At 34.7% G+C, this 19,984-nt stretch overlaps 1 protein-coding gene across 1 annotated transcript; it reads right to left on the bottom strand.

Annotated features, from left to right (window-relative positions):
- Positions 1-6,262: 6,262 nt before the first annotated feature.
- Positions 6,263-11,328, bottom strand: LOC120256477. The gene is made up of 2 exons (XM_039264145.1): positions 10,876-11,328; positions 6,263-7,365 (listed from the first exon to the last, which is right to left on the bottom strand). The coding sequence occupies exons 1-2, from the start codon at positions 10,900-10,902 to the stop codon at positions 6,964-6,966; spliced, it is 429 nt and encodes a 142-aa protein (XP_039120079.1). The 5' UTR covers positions 10,903-11,328; the 3' UTR covers positions 6,263-6,963.
- Positions 11,329-19,984: the final 8,656 nt, after the last annotated feature.

The raw sequence follows: 19,984 nt of genomic DNA, 5'->3' as shown, positions 1-19,984 counted from the left end.
TTTACCAAGGATAGATTTATGGTCTATGATGATATTGCCAAATGTGTTTTAACCGGTGCAAGGTCTTTTAATAACCGTTATATGCTTCAGAAACTATAAATATGTTAAAACACATCTTGCAATGTAATGGAAACTTGGCATCAGAAACTTGGGCATGTGAATTACAAGAATTTGATGAAAATTATAGAAATTTGAGTTGTAAAAGGATTACCCAAACTAACATAGAAAAAAATGAAGTATGTGGTCATTGTCAAGAAAGCAAGAAAAAGCGTGTTTCTCACAAAGTATTGCGGTACATAGTTACCTCAAGAGTTCTAGAACTATTGCTCATGGATCTTATTGGTCTTACACAGGCGGAAAGCTGGTCAGGACATATTTATATATTTGTATGCGTTTATGATTATTGTAGATTTACTTGAGTTGAGTTTCTTAAGGAAAAATCAGAAATGTTTGGAGCATTTAAGAAGCTATGCACTCAAATCCAAAATGAGAAGGACTGTCAAATTGGCAGAATTGTAAGAATCAGAAGTGATCATAGAATGGAATTTGAAAATGCTCAGTTTGTAGAATTCAGTAGAGAGCATGGGATACATCATGAATTTTTCAGCACCAAAAACTTCTCAAGAAAATATAGTAGTTAAACACAAGAATCGTACTCTTGAAGAAATGACAAGGGTCATGTTAAATTCAAAGAAACTTTCCATAAAATTTTTGGCATTAGCAGAAAATACAACATGTTATATCATCAATTGAGTATATCTTCGTCCTTCTACTACAATGACACCATATGAAATCTAGAATGGAAGGAAGCCAAATCTCAGTTACTTTCATATTTTTGGAAGCAAATGCTATATTCTAAATGACAGAGAGCAACTTAGAAAGTTTGACAAGAAAAGTGACGAAGGAGTATTCTTGGGTTATTCCACAAATAGTAATACTTACCGAGTGTTAAATTCAAGAACTTGGAAGATAGTGTAGACCACCAATGTCATCATTGATGATCAAACAACTAATATGGAGCCTCAGAATATTTTAAGAGAATCAGAGGACAATCAAAGCAATGCTTCAGTTCATGATGGGGTTCATGAAAAGAAGCATGTTACAACACTTATTACAACACCTGAAACTACTCAAGACACAACCAGATGGCTAGATGCCACTGATGTTGCAACACAAGATATTGTTTCATAATCTGATGAAGAAAATTAGGAAGACAACACTTATGAACCATCTTCAATAGAATCATCCAATACAAGACGTGATTAATAGCATTAATGAAGGAAGGTACACCAAAAATAGTAAAAAGATAGACTATCAGGAATTGGCAACATATATGTATTACACCTCTCTCATTGAGCTAAAGAATGTGAAATGAATCCTTGAATGATGAACATTGGATTACTGCTATGTAGGATGAATTAAATCAGTTTGCTCGAAATGATGTATGGACTTTGGTTCCAAGACCAAAGGATGTGAATGTTACTGGGACAAAGTGGATCTTCAAGAACAAAACTGATGATAAATGCAATGTTACCACAAACAAAGCAAGATTAGTAACACAAGGGTACACTCAAGTAAAAGGAATTAATTTTGATGAAACATTTAAACTAGTTGCCCATCTCAAATCCATCAGACTAATATTGGCTATTGCATGCAGCATGAGTTTCAAGCTATATCAAATGGATGTCAAAAGTGCATTTCTTAATGGGATTCTAAATGAAGAAGTATATGTAGAACAACCAAAAGGCTTTGAAGATTCTCAGCATTCAGATCATGTGTTCAAGTTGCAAAAAGCTCTATATGGATTAAAGCAAGCTCCCCAAGCTTAATATGAAAGACTAATAAAATTTCTACTTGAAAAAGGCTACCAAAGACGGGGAGTAGACACGACAATGTTTATCAAGAAAATAAAGTCAGATATCATCGTTGCACAAATATATGTTGATTATATAGTGTTTGGCTCCACATCTCAGAAACAAGTTGATGAGTTTGTGTTAATTATGCAACAAGATTTTGAAATGAGCATGGTGGAGCCAAACACTATGCAACAAGATTTTGAAATTATGCAACAAGATTTTGAAAATACCATATTAAACAAAGCAAGAATGGTATTTTCATCTCACAGAGTAAGTATGCAAGAAATCTGGTGAAAATATTTTGATTGAAAAATGCAAGACATGTTAGGACACCAATGAGTGTTAATGAGAAATTGTCTAAAGATGAACATGGGAAAGATGTAGATCCAAGTCTTTATAGAAGCATGATTGGTAGCTTGCTCTATCTCATAGTTAGCAGACCAGAGATTTGCTTAAGTGTTGGAGTTTATGCAAGATATCAAGCATCACCAAAGAAATCACACTTAACAGTTGTCAAATGTATCATTCACTACATCAGTGGCACTGTAAAGTTTGGAATACATAGTAGAGATGTGATTTCTCCCAAAATCTACTCCATATGATTGCAAAGAGCACAGAGATACTCATTAACTCACTTGGGAGAATTAAGAAAGATGGATATCCAATGTACCTTATGTCTAGGCTTACTCATAATTCCCTCTAATCACAACATATCTATGCTAGGTGGGTATTTCTACTCATTATAAAGCACATCGAGTATGATAACTAGGGCTTTCACCACAATAGCTATCAAGCATTCAAACATGTAATTAGATTCAAATATGAATGATTATAATTAGGGAAAGAATTAAATCTGAAATATCCACAACCAATGTTAAAAGATAGACCCCTAGAGTTCAACAATGCCCAAACACCATGAAAATTAGTTCTCCATCATTGGAGAATAACAATCCAATCCAATTCAAATGAATTAAAATACATAAAGAGGATAACAAAACTCCCTCAAAGCTCGTAATCTCCTTGGATGGATGAAGTTCTTTGAAGATTCCCCAAAATCACCATCGAGATCTCTCCATAAATGGCTCCCTTTAAGCTTTGAACCTTCTCCTAATATCTCCCTCTTGTTTTATTCCTTCTCTGGCAAGATATCCAATGGAGAACCCCCCCTCCCTCCCCTCCAAATAGACGCCCAAAGGGCGGCCAAAGTGTAGAGAAGAAGATCCCCCAAAAGCCCTAATTTTTGGATCTTATAACCGAGGAATCGAAGGTTCTCGGGTTGTGGCTTACGGCACAACCGTGCCCGTAATAGTACCCATAAATATGGGATTTACCACAGTAACATGAACAATACTACTACAGCAAACCTTACGATCCAAGGCTTATGGCATAATAGTGATTTGCATGCATTACTATAGTACTACTACAGCATGAACAATGCATTACTACAACATGAACAACGCATTACTACAGCTTATGGGAGTAATAGTACCTGTAAATAGGGATTTTCCATAGCAACATGAACAATGCATTACTAAAGTAAACTCTCTTATAACACATGTAAGCTCACCCGTAAGTCACTCTAAAATCTATAGTTTTCTTCCAAAATTAGCTAAAATCGCATCAAACTTGTTCCTCTTAATATGTATGTCTTCATTCTAGCCTGAATACAAAGTAGAAGTGAATTGAGCACCAAATTCAATCATATATTCAACAATTACATGCAAAGTGCTATAAATAATAGTAACAAAATACATCCATTCAAGCACTTATCATTACTGTAAAAAGCTATTTTTTTGGTTTAAATATTATATCCTTTTGTTTTTCAATTGTGTATATATATATATAATCCAAAACCTTTAAATGAAATATATAAGATACTGATTTCCTCAACTTTCATAAAAATATTCCAAATTAGTTAAAATGAAATTGTAAGTTAATAATTACAATTAGTTTCATACATGAAAATTCTATTTTGGTAGAGGTAAAATCCTATGTTAAGGTTATGTTGGAAGAGACTACCAAAGATAGATACTGAATTAGAGGGTAAAACTGACATGCAAATGTAACGGTTATCAAGAACACTGATGCACTCTCTGCAAGTGTACGGGTCCCACACAAGCTATAAAGTGGTATTCCGTGAAGGGTAGGGTTGTCAAACCTCAGGGATTGGACTTAAAGTACTAACTCTTCTTCTGATGTCTAGTTAAGCAAGAATTGGGTTGTTTTAGAGAATAGATAAAACCAAACAAGGAAAGAACATATGGAGATGTTTGGTGATTAGGATTGAGATTTTAACAACAAGAGAGTAATGCCCCAGGATGATCCCTATGAGTTATAGCATACTAACTTGTTCTAAGGCTTTACCGGTACATTCTAATATTCAAGTGTGTGCTCAATAGCAATGTTGCATCTATGGTTCTCACATACACCGAGTTTTGCTAAGATAACTATGCATTTCAAACACATCGAGTTTTGCAATCACACAGGGCAACTACAACTATGGTAATCCATACACCAAGTTTTACCAAAGAAAATATGCATATCAAAATCATTAAGTTATGCAACATAAGAGTTAACGTATGAGTAAAAAGAACTCCGTAAACATTAAAAGCAAGTAATCAAAGCATATAGAGCATCATAGTTCATGTCCCAGGGCACCATGGACGGTTAGCCCATCATGGACGAGTACAACAAGGAAGATAAAGAGAAAGAAAAAAAGGAAGTACACATGACTCCCTTCGCCACAAGATAATCTTCCTAGTCGAGCTCCCATATGCTAACCCCACTTCTCTTGTGCCTCTGACTCATCCTTGATACCCTTAGAAGGTATGGTGAAGCTTTGATCTTCGCTCTCCTCAAAGTTCTCCTCGTGGAGAGAAGAATCCCTGAACAAAGATGAGAGTGAAACCCTAAAATCTAGAGTAAAAAGGGCAATATATTTCGGGCACGACGACACGGACTAAGCAAGGTCATTCTTAGACCATGTTTCCTCGGTTGGGCTTTTTAGTGAATTGGCTGAGCTCTCGCCTGGATTTTCTAGTGGAAGGAAGCACGATCGTGCTTGGACCATGTTTCACTTGAGCGCGATCGTACTAGGAGCAAGCAAAACTTGCTTCCCCTGTTAGATGTAAAATGCCTCAAACTTGAAATATTCAATGTGAGGAACACACTCATGCTCTGACCGTGTTTGGCCTTAGAGCACCCTCCTGCTTGAGTTTTCGCTGAGAAATCTTCCAGGAAAAGATAATCAGTGGGACTAAGCACGATCATTCTTGGCCCATGTCCATCTTGAGCACTTAGCAAATATCTTCGTTCTTTGCTCGTTTCATCCCCGATTTCACTCCAAATTGTTTCAACCCCCTAAATCCCGCATATGGAACAACTATACCCAAAATAGCACTTAATATATCCAAAATTATGCTAAAGGATGAGTAAAATGATGAATTGAGGGTAAATAAACATGATATGAAATGCACTCATCAAATACCCACACACTTGGATGTTTGCTTGTCCTCAAGCAATCTCACATCACTCATAAAATGAAAGGATGAGTGCAACACTTCTGATCTCAGGAGAATGGTAAAATCTCAAGTATAGGAGAAAACAAGAGAGTTAGTTCAACAATAATGCACAATAAAAGGCTACACTTTTATTTTAAAGACCTCGTGTGTGTGTGTGTGAAAACACTAAATTGTGTGCCCCAAAGTCTCCAGGAATTAACTTACTTTATTTGGCCGTTATTCCAACTAAACATAGTGGGTAGTAGCTTCATACACCCTAGAGGTAGCCTTTTTCCTCAGTAGGTTATCAGATGTACACTTGTGATGCCCAAAATTCGACTACTCAAGAGCAGCTTTCACTCTTCTAAGGCAATAGCTTTTTCTACCATCGTTTTACTCTTTTTGCACACAAAATTTCAAAATAGACTGGTAGGGCATCCCAATTAAGAAATATGACTTCCAGTACATTTATTTTATTTTATTTTTTACCATGGAAAACTAAACTTGGTAAGGCACTAACACACACGTGTTACCCTAAGTTTTAAGAATTTCCAACAAAGCAATCATAGATCATCATTAGCAAAGCACTCATCCATAAGGCAAGCATGCAACCCTCCCCCACACTTGAATGCTACATTGTCCTCAATGGAGAAATGTATGCCATGTACAAAAATTAAGAGCAACATTTTAAAAAAAAAGAAAGGAGGATTGAAGTGACTTTCTTGAATACGGAGAATGATGGTGCCGCTCTCAACGTGTGTGCTATCCAACTCTAAGCCACCACACAATCCCTGAGATGAGTGGAGAGACATAGGTGAAACCAGGGAAATCAAAATAACATATGATAAACTAAAGATAATAGGACATCAAAATATAAAAGCAAAACAAAAGTAAACAAACCAAAATGTAGCAAGGGACTCCCCTTGCTAACTTACTACAAGGACTAGAAATAAAAATAGAAGAAACTACAAGAACAGAAAGTAACGCTTCGATGATCAAGAGGGGTCACTCTCGGGGGAAAGATCATCGCCTAGGGTGGTTGAACTAGGAGCAAGATGGTCCGCAATACGCTGTAGGCTCGTCCCCAACCATTGAATGCAGGGGGTTCCACTTGTAATAATAACTCGTCTTCCTAGGAGTTATAGGTAGCCACAGGTTGCTGAGAAGCAGCAATGCCCATCTTCTATAGACTACGGAGGGAAATGGAGTTCAAGCCACCTACAAGAGTCATGCGATAGACACATCCTAGGAGACCCATCCCCTTGACAAGTTTGGTAATGTATGGGCCAACAAAGATCGTGTGTGCTCGAATGTTGTTGGCATGCTGCTGGAATGAAATGGCAATAACAAATCCATGGTGAAAGAGGCACCTGATCCCGCATGCTCAATAAGTAGCTAAACTCAGCGAGGTTAATGTTGCCGGTGCATCTATTTCGGCCAGTAATGGTGCAACTGAGTAGTGCGTGGATGAATCTAAGAGCGGGCGACCTGAGAGATGCAGCAGTAGTAACACCTGGCTTAAAAGGTTGATTGTAGTTGCTCAATATCCTCTAGAGGATTGCTTAGGACTCCCCATATGGATGAGAGGAAAGTAAGTTGCAATACTCTTACATCAAAATATACTCTCGATCATAGATGCCCAGGAAGAGAGCGAACTCAATGTAACTGAGATGATAATCCTGCCCATTGATTTGGAAATAAATGGATTGGGATTTGTCCCAGACATTGTTACACTGAAGCCTCTTAAGAGTGGAGAGAAACTCAAGAGTCAGTTCATGATAAACGGGCTCGTAGACAGTGAGAACCTGATGCCAGGCTCCAACATTTAACAGATAATTAACACCCTCCCTCAATCCAGTCACATGCAATGCTTCCCAATCAATGGTACGCACGATTCCAAATTTATAATGAGAAAGCCGAGAATAATGTTGTTGATGAACTTGTGATAAGGGGATGGCTTGCCTCTGGTGGTGCTTCAACGTAGACGGTGGGTTTAACATCGATATTGTCTGCAAAAGAAAATAAATACAATCAGTTCAATAGTGCAGAGGGGATGGGGTGAGCACGGAGTGCTCTACACCTGCTCGACAAAGGAAGCAGGGGCGTGCGATCCATAAAATTCAATCAAATCAATTCCAAGGAACACAATCGTGCTCAAGGCGGCCGTTGTTCCCTCTGAGCTCAAACTCTTCGCTCAAGAACTCCAAGGAAAAATCAAAGTAAAACAATAAGAAACGAACATAAAAACAACACAAACCTCAAATCAGGAGGATAAAAAGCAGAACCCACAAAGGAAAACAAGCGGAAGTTTACCGAAATCAGAGGCAGAAAGACGGAAGAAAAAGAGTAGAAACACGTAAGACTGGGGATAAACAAGAAAACCAATGAGGTTTTATAGAAAGAGAGGGAGAGGCGAATGGTCACGTCAGAGCAAGGGAATGTGACCGGCGCAACACGGTCTCCATGACAAGACGGGTGGAAGACGAGCGTGCTCGAGGCTTGTCCCTCCCCCTGATTATCTCAGGAGAGTTCCCCAAAGTATCAAGGGGTAAGACACGATCATGCTAATCGCAAGATGTCCGTGCCAACCCTCTTAGCACGTTCGTGCTCAAACCATGCTTGACCTGGAAGCTTCAAAAACTAAAACTAGTAAACATTAGTAGGATAAGCAGGGGCATGCTCTGCCCGTGCTTGGGCTAAAAAATTTCATGGCAAGGTTTTTCTTCTTCAAGAGTAGGTGATTTGAGCACGAGAATAAGTAAGATGAAACCAACTCACCAAAAGAATACAAAGACACTCCGAAAGACCCAAGTTAAAGTGAACCACAGTAATATAAGAGGAAAACAATAAAACAAAATGAAAAAATGCCTAAAACAAAATAACACGAACACAAACAAAACACGATGACTTGGGTTGCCTCCCAAGAAGCGCTTGTTTAACATCACTAGCTTGGCGTACCTATTCAAGCTAGTAACAACATACCACAATTTTAGTGAATTGGCTCAGTGCTCAGCTGGATTTTCTAGTGGAAGGAAGCACGATCGTGCTTGGACCATATTACACTTGAGCGCGATCGTCTTAGGAGCAAGCAAAGTGTGCTTACCCTGTTAGACGTAAAATGCCTCAAACTTGAAATATTCAATGGGAGGAACACGCTCATGATCCGACCGTGTTTGGTTTTAGAGCACCCTCCTGCTTGAGTTTTCGCTGAGAAATCTTCCATGCAAAGATAATCAGTGGGACTGAGCACCCTTCTTCTCCAATATTTCATGCCCTGTTCTCTCCAAGTGAGTAAGTGATTTTCTATCAATAAATTTTTTAATGAATTATTATATGATAAAAATCATAATTATTAGAATAACTAATATCTTCATATCCGTTAATGTAAAAAATATGGATTTGAATGTGTAAGTTGAAGTTTTTTTATCTTATTAACTTAAGGTTTTAGACTGACTCAAGCTCAGACATCTAATAACAATAATTCTGAGGTTAATTAGTTTCAAGTTCTATAAACAATGACACAAATTTTCTAAAATTTATAAAAAGTTGTTATTTTCCTCAAAATTAATTCATTTTTGAGTTTTTTATTTAAAGGCTATAATTATGTAAGAACTAAAGGACTAAAATATAAATTGATCATAAATCAAAGTTTTTTTGTCAGATTAAATAGGTACATGTACTAAATAACATAGAATGAAAATTTTCAAAGACTAATAAATAAAAGAGCATCTAATTCATCTATAAAACACTTGACCTTTAATTGAAAAAAAAATGGATGGGTTTTTTAAGTTTTTTTCTTTTTCTTAAAAAAAAAAATCAAAATACAACTTAATTTTAATGTCTTGAGAGTGAATATGAAATGGCTTTAAAAATTGCTGACTTTTAAGTTTACTTTTAGGCTCATATTTTATTAAAATGTTTACTTTTAAGTAAAATAGTGCTTCCATTTTTTTTTTCTTGTTTGATAAATAGAAGATGAAAGTTAAGGGCATACACAAATGTGTTGTTATACCTTAAAACACCTATGCCCTAATTTTGCTTGAGCTTTGGAGTTCAATCTTGAATTTTCTTTGACAAATACACTTTACATAATGGATATAATGGCAATAGACCAAGAGGTTGTTGTCAATAGTGTTTGCGCCATTTAGTTTTTAGATTCATTGAAATCTTAACTATCCATTTATTTATTTATTTATAGTAAAACAATTGTTATCTTGTTATCTACATACATGGCTATAGACAAATGACAAGGGGAAAATTGGATGTTATTTTTAAAAATAACAACATGAATGGTGAGTTTACTAACTACCGCAATAGCCAAGTAGTAACATGTTAATCACTACCGCAATAGATGAGCAGTAATATATTTAACTCCTATACTCGAGATCGAGAGTTTGACTCACTCCCAATGTATGGTTGAGACAAATAAATAAAAAATGTGTGTGGTGTAATTTGTCCACATTATCAAAAGGGAAAAAAAAGTGGGTTTAAATAAATAGGAGAAAAAAAGTTTTGAGGCTAACAACAAACTAACACTAAAGCCAATGATCTTTTGCTCTATTGCCATTGAATTCCCTGTGTAGGTTTTTGTGTTTTTTCAACAAATCAGTTCAAAAGTCAACTCAAACATGTGGAGAGTATAGATGAATTTAGGTATTAACTCTTCACCTATATTCACCTCTGACATGTTTTATCCACATTCATATAAATAGAAAAAATCAACAGTAAATTGCAAGACAAAAAAAACTTAATTTCTCTAAAAACTTTTTGTTGCATACCTATGTCAAGAATCAAACCACCTTCACCATGGGCATCACATTGGAAAGTTTCTGGAGGAATATTAAGCTTTATAGTACCAACACTGTTATAAAGAAGGCTAAGATAATACCATTCAACCTTTCCAGATGGCACAACCAAAGGTGTAGAGTTCCCAATCAAAATAGCTCTGTCACCAAACAACATTTGGCTCCTAGAAAAAGGGTTTGTATTGTCAATAAAGCAATATGAGAACTGGCCCTTGATCCACCTGGACATCTGAGAAAGAATAGAAGTGGGACCCATGTTCATGATTATGACCCCTTGTGTTGCCTTAATAAAAGTTCCTCTATTATAATGTCCGCAACCAAAGATTATCTTTGGCATTTTGAAGGTGCCAGGGTGAGTTTCTATGGTCAAAAAAGGTTATGTCATCCTTTGCTAGGTCACCACTACTTCCAGACCCATTAGTATTCCATATGTTGTATTCACACATGTCATGCTATGCGGGACAACTGTTCCTTGGTAAGTGATAATCTCATCATATAGTTGCTAAAAATATTCTTAAAAAAACAAAGTCAAAATTTATTTATTTATCTTTTTTTATAAATATAAACAAGTCACAAGTCAGGAACTAGAAACACATTCAAAACAACATAAATTAAGCATTTAGTTTAATAAGTGAATTCAGAAAAAGAAAAATAATTTAAACGAGATAAGAAAAACACAAAGATAAAATATAAAAGGAAAAATACCAAAATTACCTGGGATTTTGTCACAAACGGGGGCATCACAAGGTAAACAAGATGCAGGAGGTAGATTTGGAGGGATCAAGCAAGGGATCCTTCTGCTTATAACATTTAGAACAAGGCCGGCATTGGAGACACAAAAGGTCACTTCCAGTGTCAAATGTTGCATGCACTTGCACTTGAGGAGTGCCAATGGAAAACATTATCATATAGTGAGACTTAGCATAAGATATCGGTGATCTCATTGTTATGGTTGGCTTCAATGAAGGCGATGTCGAGTTTTTTTTTATTATTTTGGTCTTGAAATACTTGATACGGATATCACTGGTAATTGATGGAAATCCAAAGGTCGAAGTCGGTGATGTTTGGGTTGTATATTGGTGATCGAGGAGAATGGCTGTGGATGAGTACCTCAGAGAAGCCATGGCCACCTTGTTTCTTACCTAGAGATGTGCTTGCTTGGTTGGAGATACTAGCTGATAATAGGAAAAGAAAGATGAAGATGAAGAGTATGATTATACTTGAAGTTAGAGATGTGCTTGCTTGGCTTTTATTGACTTAGAGCCTATATTTATTAGGACTTTTTGTGGGGGTGGGGGAGATGTGCTTGTTTGGCTTTTATTGACTTAGAGCCTATATTTATTAGGACTTTTTTTGTGGGGGACCATTAATGATTCATAATCCCATTTTGAGTGGTAGGGTCAAATTAATAATCACATTGGAAAAGTTTTTTTAAAATTATTTGTAACTTTTAAATTTTTATAAGCATTAAATATCTTTTTCCCAATTTTACCGTCCTTCTTGTTTAAAAAATGGTGAATACAATTAATATGAAAAGGAGGGAGTATCAATCTGGGTCTTGATAATATGTGTTCTCTGTGATTTTTGTTTGGAATGTGATGTTATTCAGTACTTGCTCTAAAAATAGAAAAGATTTGGAATACAATTGAGAAATTACTAGGTGCCACATTGTTATCCACAAGAGAAAAGCAGCAATTACTAGGTGCCACATTGTTATCCACAAGAGAAAAGCAGCAATTACTAGGTGCCACATTGGAGCCTAAATTAACTGCCTTTGTTATCATAGCTACCATCTGGTTCGTTTAGAAGGCTATGATCTCTTGTGGATTTTTGAGTTTTTTTTTTAGTTCTTATATATACCTTGTTGTTCAATTGGTTTTAGTTTAGCTACAGTTATAGCTCTTTTAAAAGGGGGAAAAAAATAAAATAGCATATTATGTTTCGGAGTCTCTCTCTTATTTAGTGGAGTTTGTTTTATTTATATTTTATTATAATAAAATTCACTAACACATTCAATTTAATAATTTATTGAGAAATATAAATTTATAATAAAGATATTTTGAATATTAATATGATTCAGTTTATGTAGGAATTTGGTGGTATTGAGTGTTTTATGATTCTATAATTTTATAATTCTATCAATAATTACATGTTGCATACATATTTTAATATGTTTAAATTCTAAAAAAAAACTATATTAGCAATATATAATGTTTAGTTTATCCAAATCTTTGTTCAAGACATCATGGAGATGTCTTGGTTTAGGAAACCACTTACTCCTTACACATTCTCATCATTACAAGTTGAGACCAGCACTAGTGCGGGTGTTGGCAATGGAAAAGAAGTGATGCATTCTTTGAATTTTTACAATTTATCTACGTTGATTGCATGCATGGTGTGCACATTGCGGTAACTAATAACAAAGATATTGGAGAGGTTAGAGGAGGTAAGAAGAGAGTTAGCGTTTTGGGGTAAAGAAGGAGAAGGGAATTGAGTGAAGATGAAGGAGAGGGAGGAGAAGAAGGCTGGAGGTAGTGGTGGAGATATTTTAGGCAGCGTTAAAGGTGGCGGTGGTGGAGTTCAACAAAATCTCCGATGATTCATTTAGACAGTCAACCACATCATTTGTGATTGTTTGGTTGTATGTAAGTGAAATTACAGTGTAGCTGAAAATGTTATATTTCAACTTATATCATTGTTGTTTGGTCTGTTGTAACTGAAAATACTGCATTTATTTTTTTATTTATTTGGTTTGATGTAAGTTTAAAGATATAGTTACCATATAAGTGAGATGGTAACATTATTATTATTATTATTATTTAATACTATTCATAAAAATTAATGTAAGTTAAAATAATTGATTAATTTAATAAATTTTCATTAAATTAAAAAAAATTAATATTTCTTTAATTTTATTATTTTAAAAATTTATAATTAATTTTTAAAAACGCTAACTCTATTAATTATTTTTTATAATATTTTCAATTATATTAAATTTTTACAATAAATTTTATTAATCTTATAAAAAATTTATGAAAAGCATATTTAATTATATAAATACTAAATTATAAAAATATAATATAAATTTAATTTTATTATTTTAAAATATTTTTATAATTAATTTTTAAAAATAGTATAATATTTTCAATTTAAGAATATTTTTATCTTAAAAACATTTAATCATATAAATATTAAATTATAAAAATATTTAATATTTATTTAATTTATTCCTTAAAAATATTTTTATAATTAAATTTAAAGATAATTAGTTTATTAAATATTTTTTAATTAAATATGATATGAATATAATTATGACTGGATACCACTTATTTTACTACATTTCAACATACGGCAAATTTTGTTGTAAATTGAAAATGTTGTAAAAATAGCTAATGTGTAAGTGCACTTACATATAAGTGGAGCTTTTACATCAAACCAAACAACCACTTACATATAAAATTACTTACATTACAGCTACTGATAATCACTTACAGGTAACCTAAAAAGCGTGTCAATATAGATATAAATTCAGTATGAATAGCATCACTTTTCTTTCGTTACTATTTATAGGAGGTTAGCATGAGGCAAGCTTGGAGATCGAACCATGATTAATTAGTTGTAATCCCAACATCTCAATCACCAAGCTATTTTAAATGATTTACTTGAAGTTAAGTTTCTAATATATTTGAACCATGACCTTTCACTACTTGTTAATTAGTACCTAGATTGTTGGAAAACTATACTATCAGAGACGAAATTCCGTTGGTAATAAATACTATCAGGAATGAAATACTCCATTGTTAATACTTCAACATCACTGACAGAATAGTTTTTTCAAATAGAATAGCATTAGCGACTTGTTTTTCAATGACATAAATTTCCAATGGAATATTTCGTCGGTAAAAGTTATCACTAACGGAATTTTACTTGTCAGTGATGCAATTTTTCGTCTCTGATACCCTTGATTTCTTGCATTACTACTTCAAAGGTTGGCTATGTATTGGTCATTAATACCTAGAAGGTTGGTGAGGTTAGAGTCACTACTTCATATATCTTCATTATACCTAGTAAGAGGTTGGCAAGGTATTCTTCGTTATAACTACTTGGGAGGTTGGTAAGGTTAGAGCTACTATCTTATATTTCTTCATTACTACCTACTTATCAAGATTAGAGCCATTACCTCATATTTCTTTATTTTACTCATTAAGCTAGTCTATGGTAACTCTTATTTCTCTTCTTTTTCTTTACCAACCTCTTTACCACCAAGCGGTCAAATACTTACTCCCATTTTTCTTTGTTCTTCTTTATTCTTGCTATTTTAAATCATGCAAGAAAAATGGGAATTATCAATTGAGCTCTATAACAAATATAGAAGATAAAAAGACAGGAGGAAAAATATAAAGAGGAGAGAAGAGGAAATATATAACAACAAAAATCAAAAATCAAAAAGAATAACATATTGAAGAAGAAGAAGAAGGAGGAGGAGGAGAATACAACAAGAAAAGGGCCATGTATAGAAAAATGAAGAATAAGATGATGATGATGACGACAATGATAATGATAATAATGAAGACGAAAAAAAGATGAGATAACTTAATTAATTCAAAAAAGATGAAAAGGGAACTTTTGGTATTAAAATAATAAAAAAACTGATTTGATATCCGTTTGTTGTAGAGGAAACTATAAGTGAAATCCGGGACTTAATGGTTACTACAAAAGTTAGAGGTACCATTTGGTTAGTATGCAAAGGTCCAAGGACCATATGGTAATTTTACATAATTTTTCTTTAAAAAAATAATAAAATTGCCAAAAGTCCAAATGAAAATTGCAAAAAAACATAAAAGTACAAAACATGATTTGGGGTGTAAGGAATCAATTTTGAGTAGAATAGTACAATGCTCGAGCTTGATCAAAAACTCATTTCTCGAGCTTGATTGAGTTTTAATTTTGAAGCTCGAGGTCAACTAGAAAAATATATCAAGCTACATGAGCTCGCTTGATTAAGCTCAATAATAACAAAGAGAAAAACTCAATTTGAAGGTTTTATTTCCTCTTTAATTTCACTATTTCTCATCCCATAAAATTTGAACCCCTACAAGCACTAATGTAACAACATCAATTACACACTGCTGGATCACTTGTTATGCTGCTTGAGTCAACCAAATAGAACGACAATATTTCATCTATTGATTCTATCAACAATCAGTTTCTACTAATAAAACTCCAAGAAAATACCACAAATTGCTAGATCATATATAGTTTGGGATGAGAAGATAAAATGTCACATAACACATATGAATGGAACATTAAACAACACTAGACTCTATAAGACTACTAGAGTATATAAATACCAAAACATAGAGAACAACACAACTACTTCAAATATTTGTTTCTCTCATAGTAATTGTTGCTTCCACTATTACTAGTTCGGATATGGTTAAAATGACTTCTAGTTGCCTGCTGTCAATCTAAGCCCCAAATTGGAGAAGAAAGGAGTCAATGGTCTCGCCAAACTCTAGATGAAGGGGAATGTTTAGGGAGGCAATGCGAGGTGGAAGAGGATGATGGTTTTTTTGTATAATACCCGAATTGGTCCCTCTACTTTTCTCTCTCTTCCCTTTTGGTCTCTCTACTCAGAAATGCATCCCACTAATCCCTCTACTCTTGAAATTTCAGAATGAGTTGGATTTCCCATTTTAATTCCATTAGCACCTGCAAGTAGAATAAATTTTTTATTAAAGATAATGATAAATCCCAATCCATAGCTAATGGATCAGTCCAAGAAGCATCAGTGTAGATGGTTATAGTAGGATGCAAAGAAATAAGATTGGAGTATGCCTTGTTATGGACTTTGATAGCTTTGAAATAATCAAAGCATTGAGACCAGGCTTTGGGCAAGATACTGCCATAATTAGGATGCCAATTCTTGAAGACAAAATTGCACCTCATTTTCCTAATTAGCCATTAAGTAGTTTCAGCAACATTTCCAGCCCAAGATTCAATTTTAGCATTCAACCACTCTCCAGATTTAATAGAGTTAAGGAATTGAGGATTAATACCTAAAGAGCTAATTAAGTTAAACTAGCAGAATGAATCTTGTTGTAATTCTAGATCAATTGAGAAGCAGATTCAGAATCGAGTCCACAGAATTTGCAAGCCATATAAGGACGCACATTATAGAGTTAAGCTCTAGTGGGGAGTTTACCATGAGCCAATTTCCAAATAAGAACCTTCACACGAGGAATAACAAACAAATTCCAAATGTTGTGCCAACCATACTAAGAATTAAAACTCCCCATAGTCATATTTAGATGTTCATTGATAACTAGAAAAACTGAAGTGCGACTAGAAGAAGAACCCCCATATCCAAGTATTGTTGAAAAGAATTATCAACAATGATTTTGTCAATCCAATTCCAGTCCAAGTTTAAGCCAAAAATATTTTCTAAATTCTCATGATCAAGACAACCATTTGAAAGGACATTAGCAAAACTTAAATTCTCAAAGTCAAGACTCTTGTTTAGAAAAGTAGGTTTCAAATTGATAGGAAGACCCATCAAACAAGGGTCCTTCCACAAATCAATTTTATTAGGATTGCAAGAAGAATTTTTGAATTTTTCTTTGAGAAGATTAGCAGTTTTACATAAAGATTTAAAAATCCAGGAGGAATTGACATTGCTATTCAATTCCAAACATTCCAATGATCTTATTTACTATTGAAAATATCAATCTAAAGTTTATTATCAGAATTAATAATCATGAAAATGTTTTTGGCCAAAAGAGAAAACTAGACATGTTTTAAATTTCTGAGCCCAAGATCCCCGCCCGCCGCCCCCCCTGGGTTGGTAAGTGTAATAATGTTCCAGCCCATTGTGTGGAAGACACTTTGATTGCTTGTGCTTCCCTAGAGGAAATTTTGAGCGAGCTTAGAAATGTCTTCAAGTGTAGAGTCAGGGATGAGGAAGATAGAAAAATAATAATTGGAATTAGGAAAAACATAGGTATTTAAGAGGATCATTAGAAAGCAATAGAAATAGACAATTGATTCCAGGAATTGATAGTAGACTTGACTTTATTGGTGATAAAATTGAATTGATTAACAGGAAGTCTTTTTGGGTTGGGGGGATAGATGTGGAGATTTTCTTGTTGCATCAAAAGGAAAGAAAAATGGTCAAATTCTTTAAGTTGGGTTTCTAGCCAATAACATAATGATAGATGTTTTGACAAAGTAAGCAATTTCTGGCTATCAATCTAGAGGCTTTAGTAATTAAAATCAATTCATCAGTGCCCATTAAGTTATTTGAAGTTTCTATGGAGATTTCTATTGAATCCAGGAACTAGATTAAGAGAAAGAGCATGATTAAAGATAGTAAAAAGATTATGGGTAAGAAGAAGGAAAAGGTGGGGAAAGATTGGATCTCCCTACCTCACTCCTCTGCTACTAGTTATCCAGGAGGTGAGGCAAGGATTAATGAGAAGAGAAAATGAGGCATAAGAAACACACTTGAATCCATAAAATCCAACACTCAGGAAAACCCATCTTATGGAGGGTAACAAGAATAGCTTCCACTCAACAAAATCAAAAGCTTTTTCAATATCTATTTTTGCAATCATCATAAGAGGAAAATAGAGTCATTTCCAATAGAGTGAGCAATCTCTTGGGCTACTATGATATTATCACCAGTAGAATGCCTAGGAAAAAACCACTTTGCTTAGGTCCAACTAGTTTTGGAATCATAATTTTCAATCGATTTGCAAGAATTTTAGAAATGACTTTATAGCAACATTGAAAAGGGAGATCGAATGAAAATCAGTAACAAAATGAGGAGAACCAATCTTAAAAAAAGAGCAATGAAATTTTTGCTCCAAGAGTGAGGCATTTTAGTAGTATTAAAAAATGAGAGACGGCTTTGAAAAAGGAATAAAAAATAATATTCCAATAGAAAATAAATAAATCAACTCTCATTCCATCTCGGCGTGGACGTTTGCCATGAGACCTGGATTTTAGGGTGTGAAAGATCTCACCCTTGGAAACGGGTTTAATCAAAGCATCCCTATTCTCCACAGAGATTATGGCAAAGTCGTCAGGCATGATATGAAGGAGTTGATCCAAAGTAAAGGAAATTTTCAGAAGACCAAAGATTTTTATAGTAATTAAGAAAATAGTATTCAATATTCGGGAGATCAATGAAGATATTAGCAGCATTGTCCTTGATAGCAATGATTCTGTTCCTATGCTGACGAATTTTAACAAAATTATGGAAGTTATTGGTGTTTTGATCTCCATTGTTCATCCACTAAAGCTTGGCACAAAAGGGCATTTTGTTTATTATAGAGGGCACGGAGCCAAGTTTGATGCCAAGGGTCAGAGGAAGCAACATCAGCGGCTTCAAAATTGCTGATCTCTTTTTCCAATGTTCTCTATATTAGCATCAATAGTATTCATGGCTGAGGAATGCCATATGATAAGATTTGCCTTAGTGCGAGAAATAGAGTGAGCAAAGGCATTCATTGGAGACGAAAAAGAGTGGATATTCTAGGCTTTTAAAACATTATCATGACACCCAACATAGGTCTAACCAAAAGTTTTCAAACTCTTTCTTTAAGGGAAAATTTGAAAAAGAGCTGAGAGAAACATTGTGGAGTGATCAAAGTTGGCGCTACCAAAGTGTTGAATGTAATAAGAATGAAAACCCAAAATTCAATCAGTATTAGCAAGAAAACGGTCTAATCTCATCCACCAACAGGCTAAACCACATTGCCTATTGCACAACGTAAAGTTTGTGCAAGTGAAGCCCACATCAAAAAGATTATTACCCAAAATAAAGTTAGAAAAAGTAAAGATTTGGCAGCATAATTACGGAAAGAACCATCCTTATGTTCGGAGGTGGAGGTGATAGCGTTGAAATCGCCAGCTAGAAGCCATGGCAAGTTTAGAGAAGTCATACCAAGCAGGGATTTGCCAAAGGTTTTTTTGTTCAGAGATCATCTAAGAATTGTAGATAGTAGAGAGGATCCAGGTGTTACCCTGGTTTGAAATAACTAAATGGAGAGCCAATATGGAGACAACCACCAGGGTGGCCTTGCCTAAGAAACGAGCCCGAAGGATTATGTTACCCCCTGAGAGACCATAGTAGAGGATCGTGATACATTCCCATTTCATCTTAAACCTACAATAGAAGCATTGAATCCTATTAATGTTGGCTTTTGTTTCAACTAAGCTAATAATATCAGGCATCAATTGATTCATGATACTCTTGAGATGATACAAGGTGCTGGGGTTTGAGAGTCCCCTACAATTTCCAATAAAATACTTCAGAGTGGAAATAATGATAAAAAGAGTAGGAATAAGAAGAAAGAGAGAGGAAAGAGTTCAGTCATAGAAGTTTTCTCCCTTTCTTTGAACGAGACGAGTTGTTTCTTGGAGTGTGCCTTGCCAGAGCTTCAAGCTTTGTATCTTTCTAGTATTGATGGCAAACCATGTCATCATCCAGTTCCATATTTGAATCTAATTTATCATTTTCTTCTTGCAAGTCGGAGGAGGAATTCTCCATATTTTGGTCCTTTTGAGATGTTCGAGAGAGGGCTCCAACAAGCTTATTAACTACCATGAAGTGTTGGTCTTCTTCCTTTGTGATAGAGGCTAAGTTAGAGCAAGGATGTGGTGGAGACACCAAGGAGATGAGAACAGGTGTTGAGGGGTTTGGTTGCCTAGGATTTTGGAGCAATGTGCCCGTTTGGTTTTTCAAGGAGCAACTATTGGTATTTTCCAAAATTAAAGTGGCATTGGAACCTGGCAAAGGAATGATTGCTGCAAAGAGGTC

The sequence above is a fragment of the Dioscorea cayenensis genome, unplaced genomic scaffold (genome assembly GCF_009730915.1).
Source record: "Dioscorea cayenensis subsp. rotundata cultivar TDr96_F1 unplaced genomic scaffold, TDr96_F1_v2_PseudoChromosome.rev07_lg8_w22 25.fasta BLBR01001462.1, whole genome shotgun sequence".
NCBI classification, from domain to species: Eukaryota; Viridiplantae; Streptophyta; class Magnoliopsida; order Dioscoreales; family Dioscoreaceae; genus Dioscorea; species Dioscorea cayenensis.
Note: the sequence above shows the minus strand (reverse complement) of the source record. Positions and strands in the feature narration are given on the sequence as shown.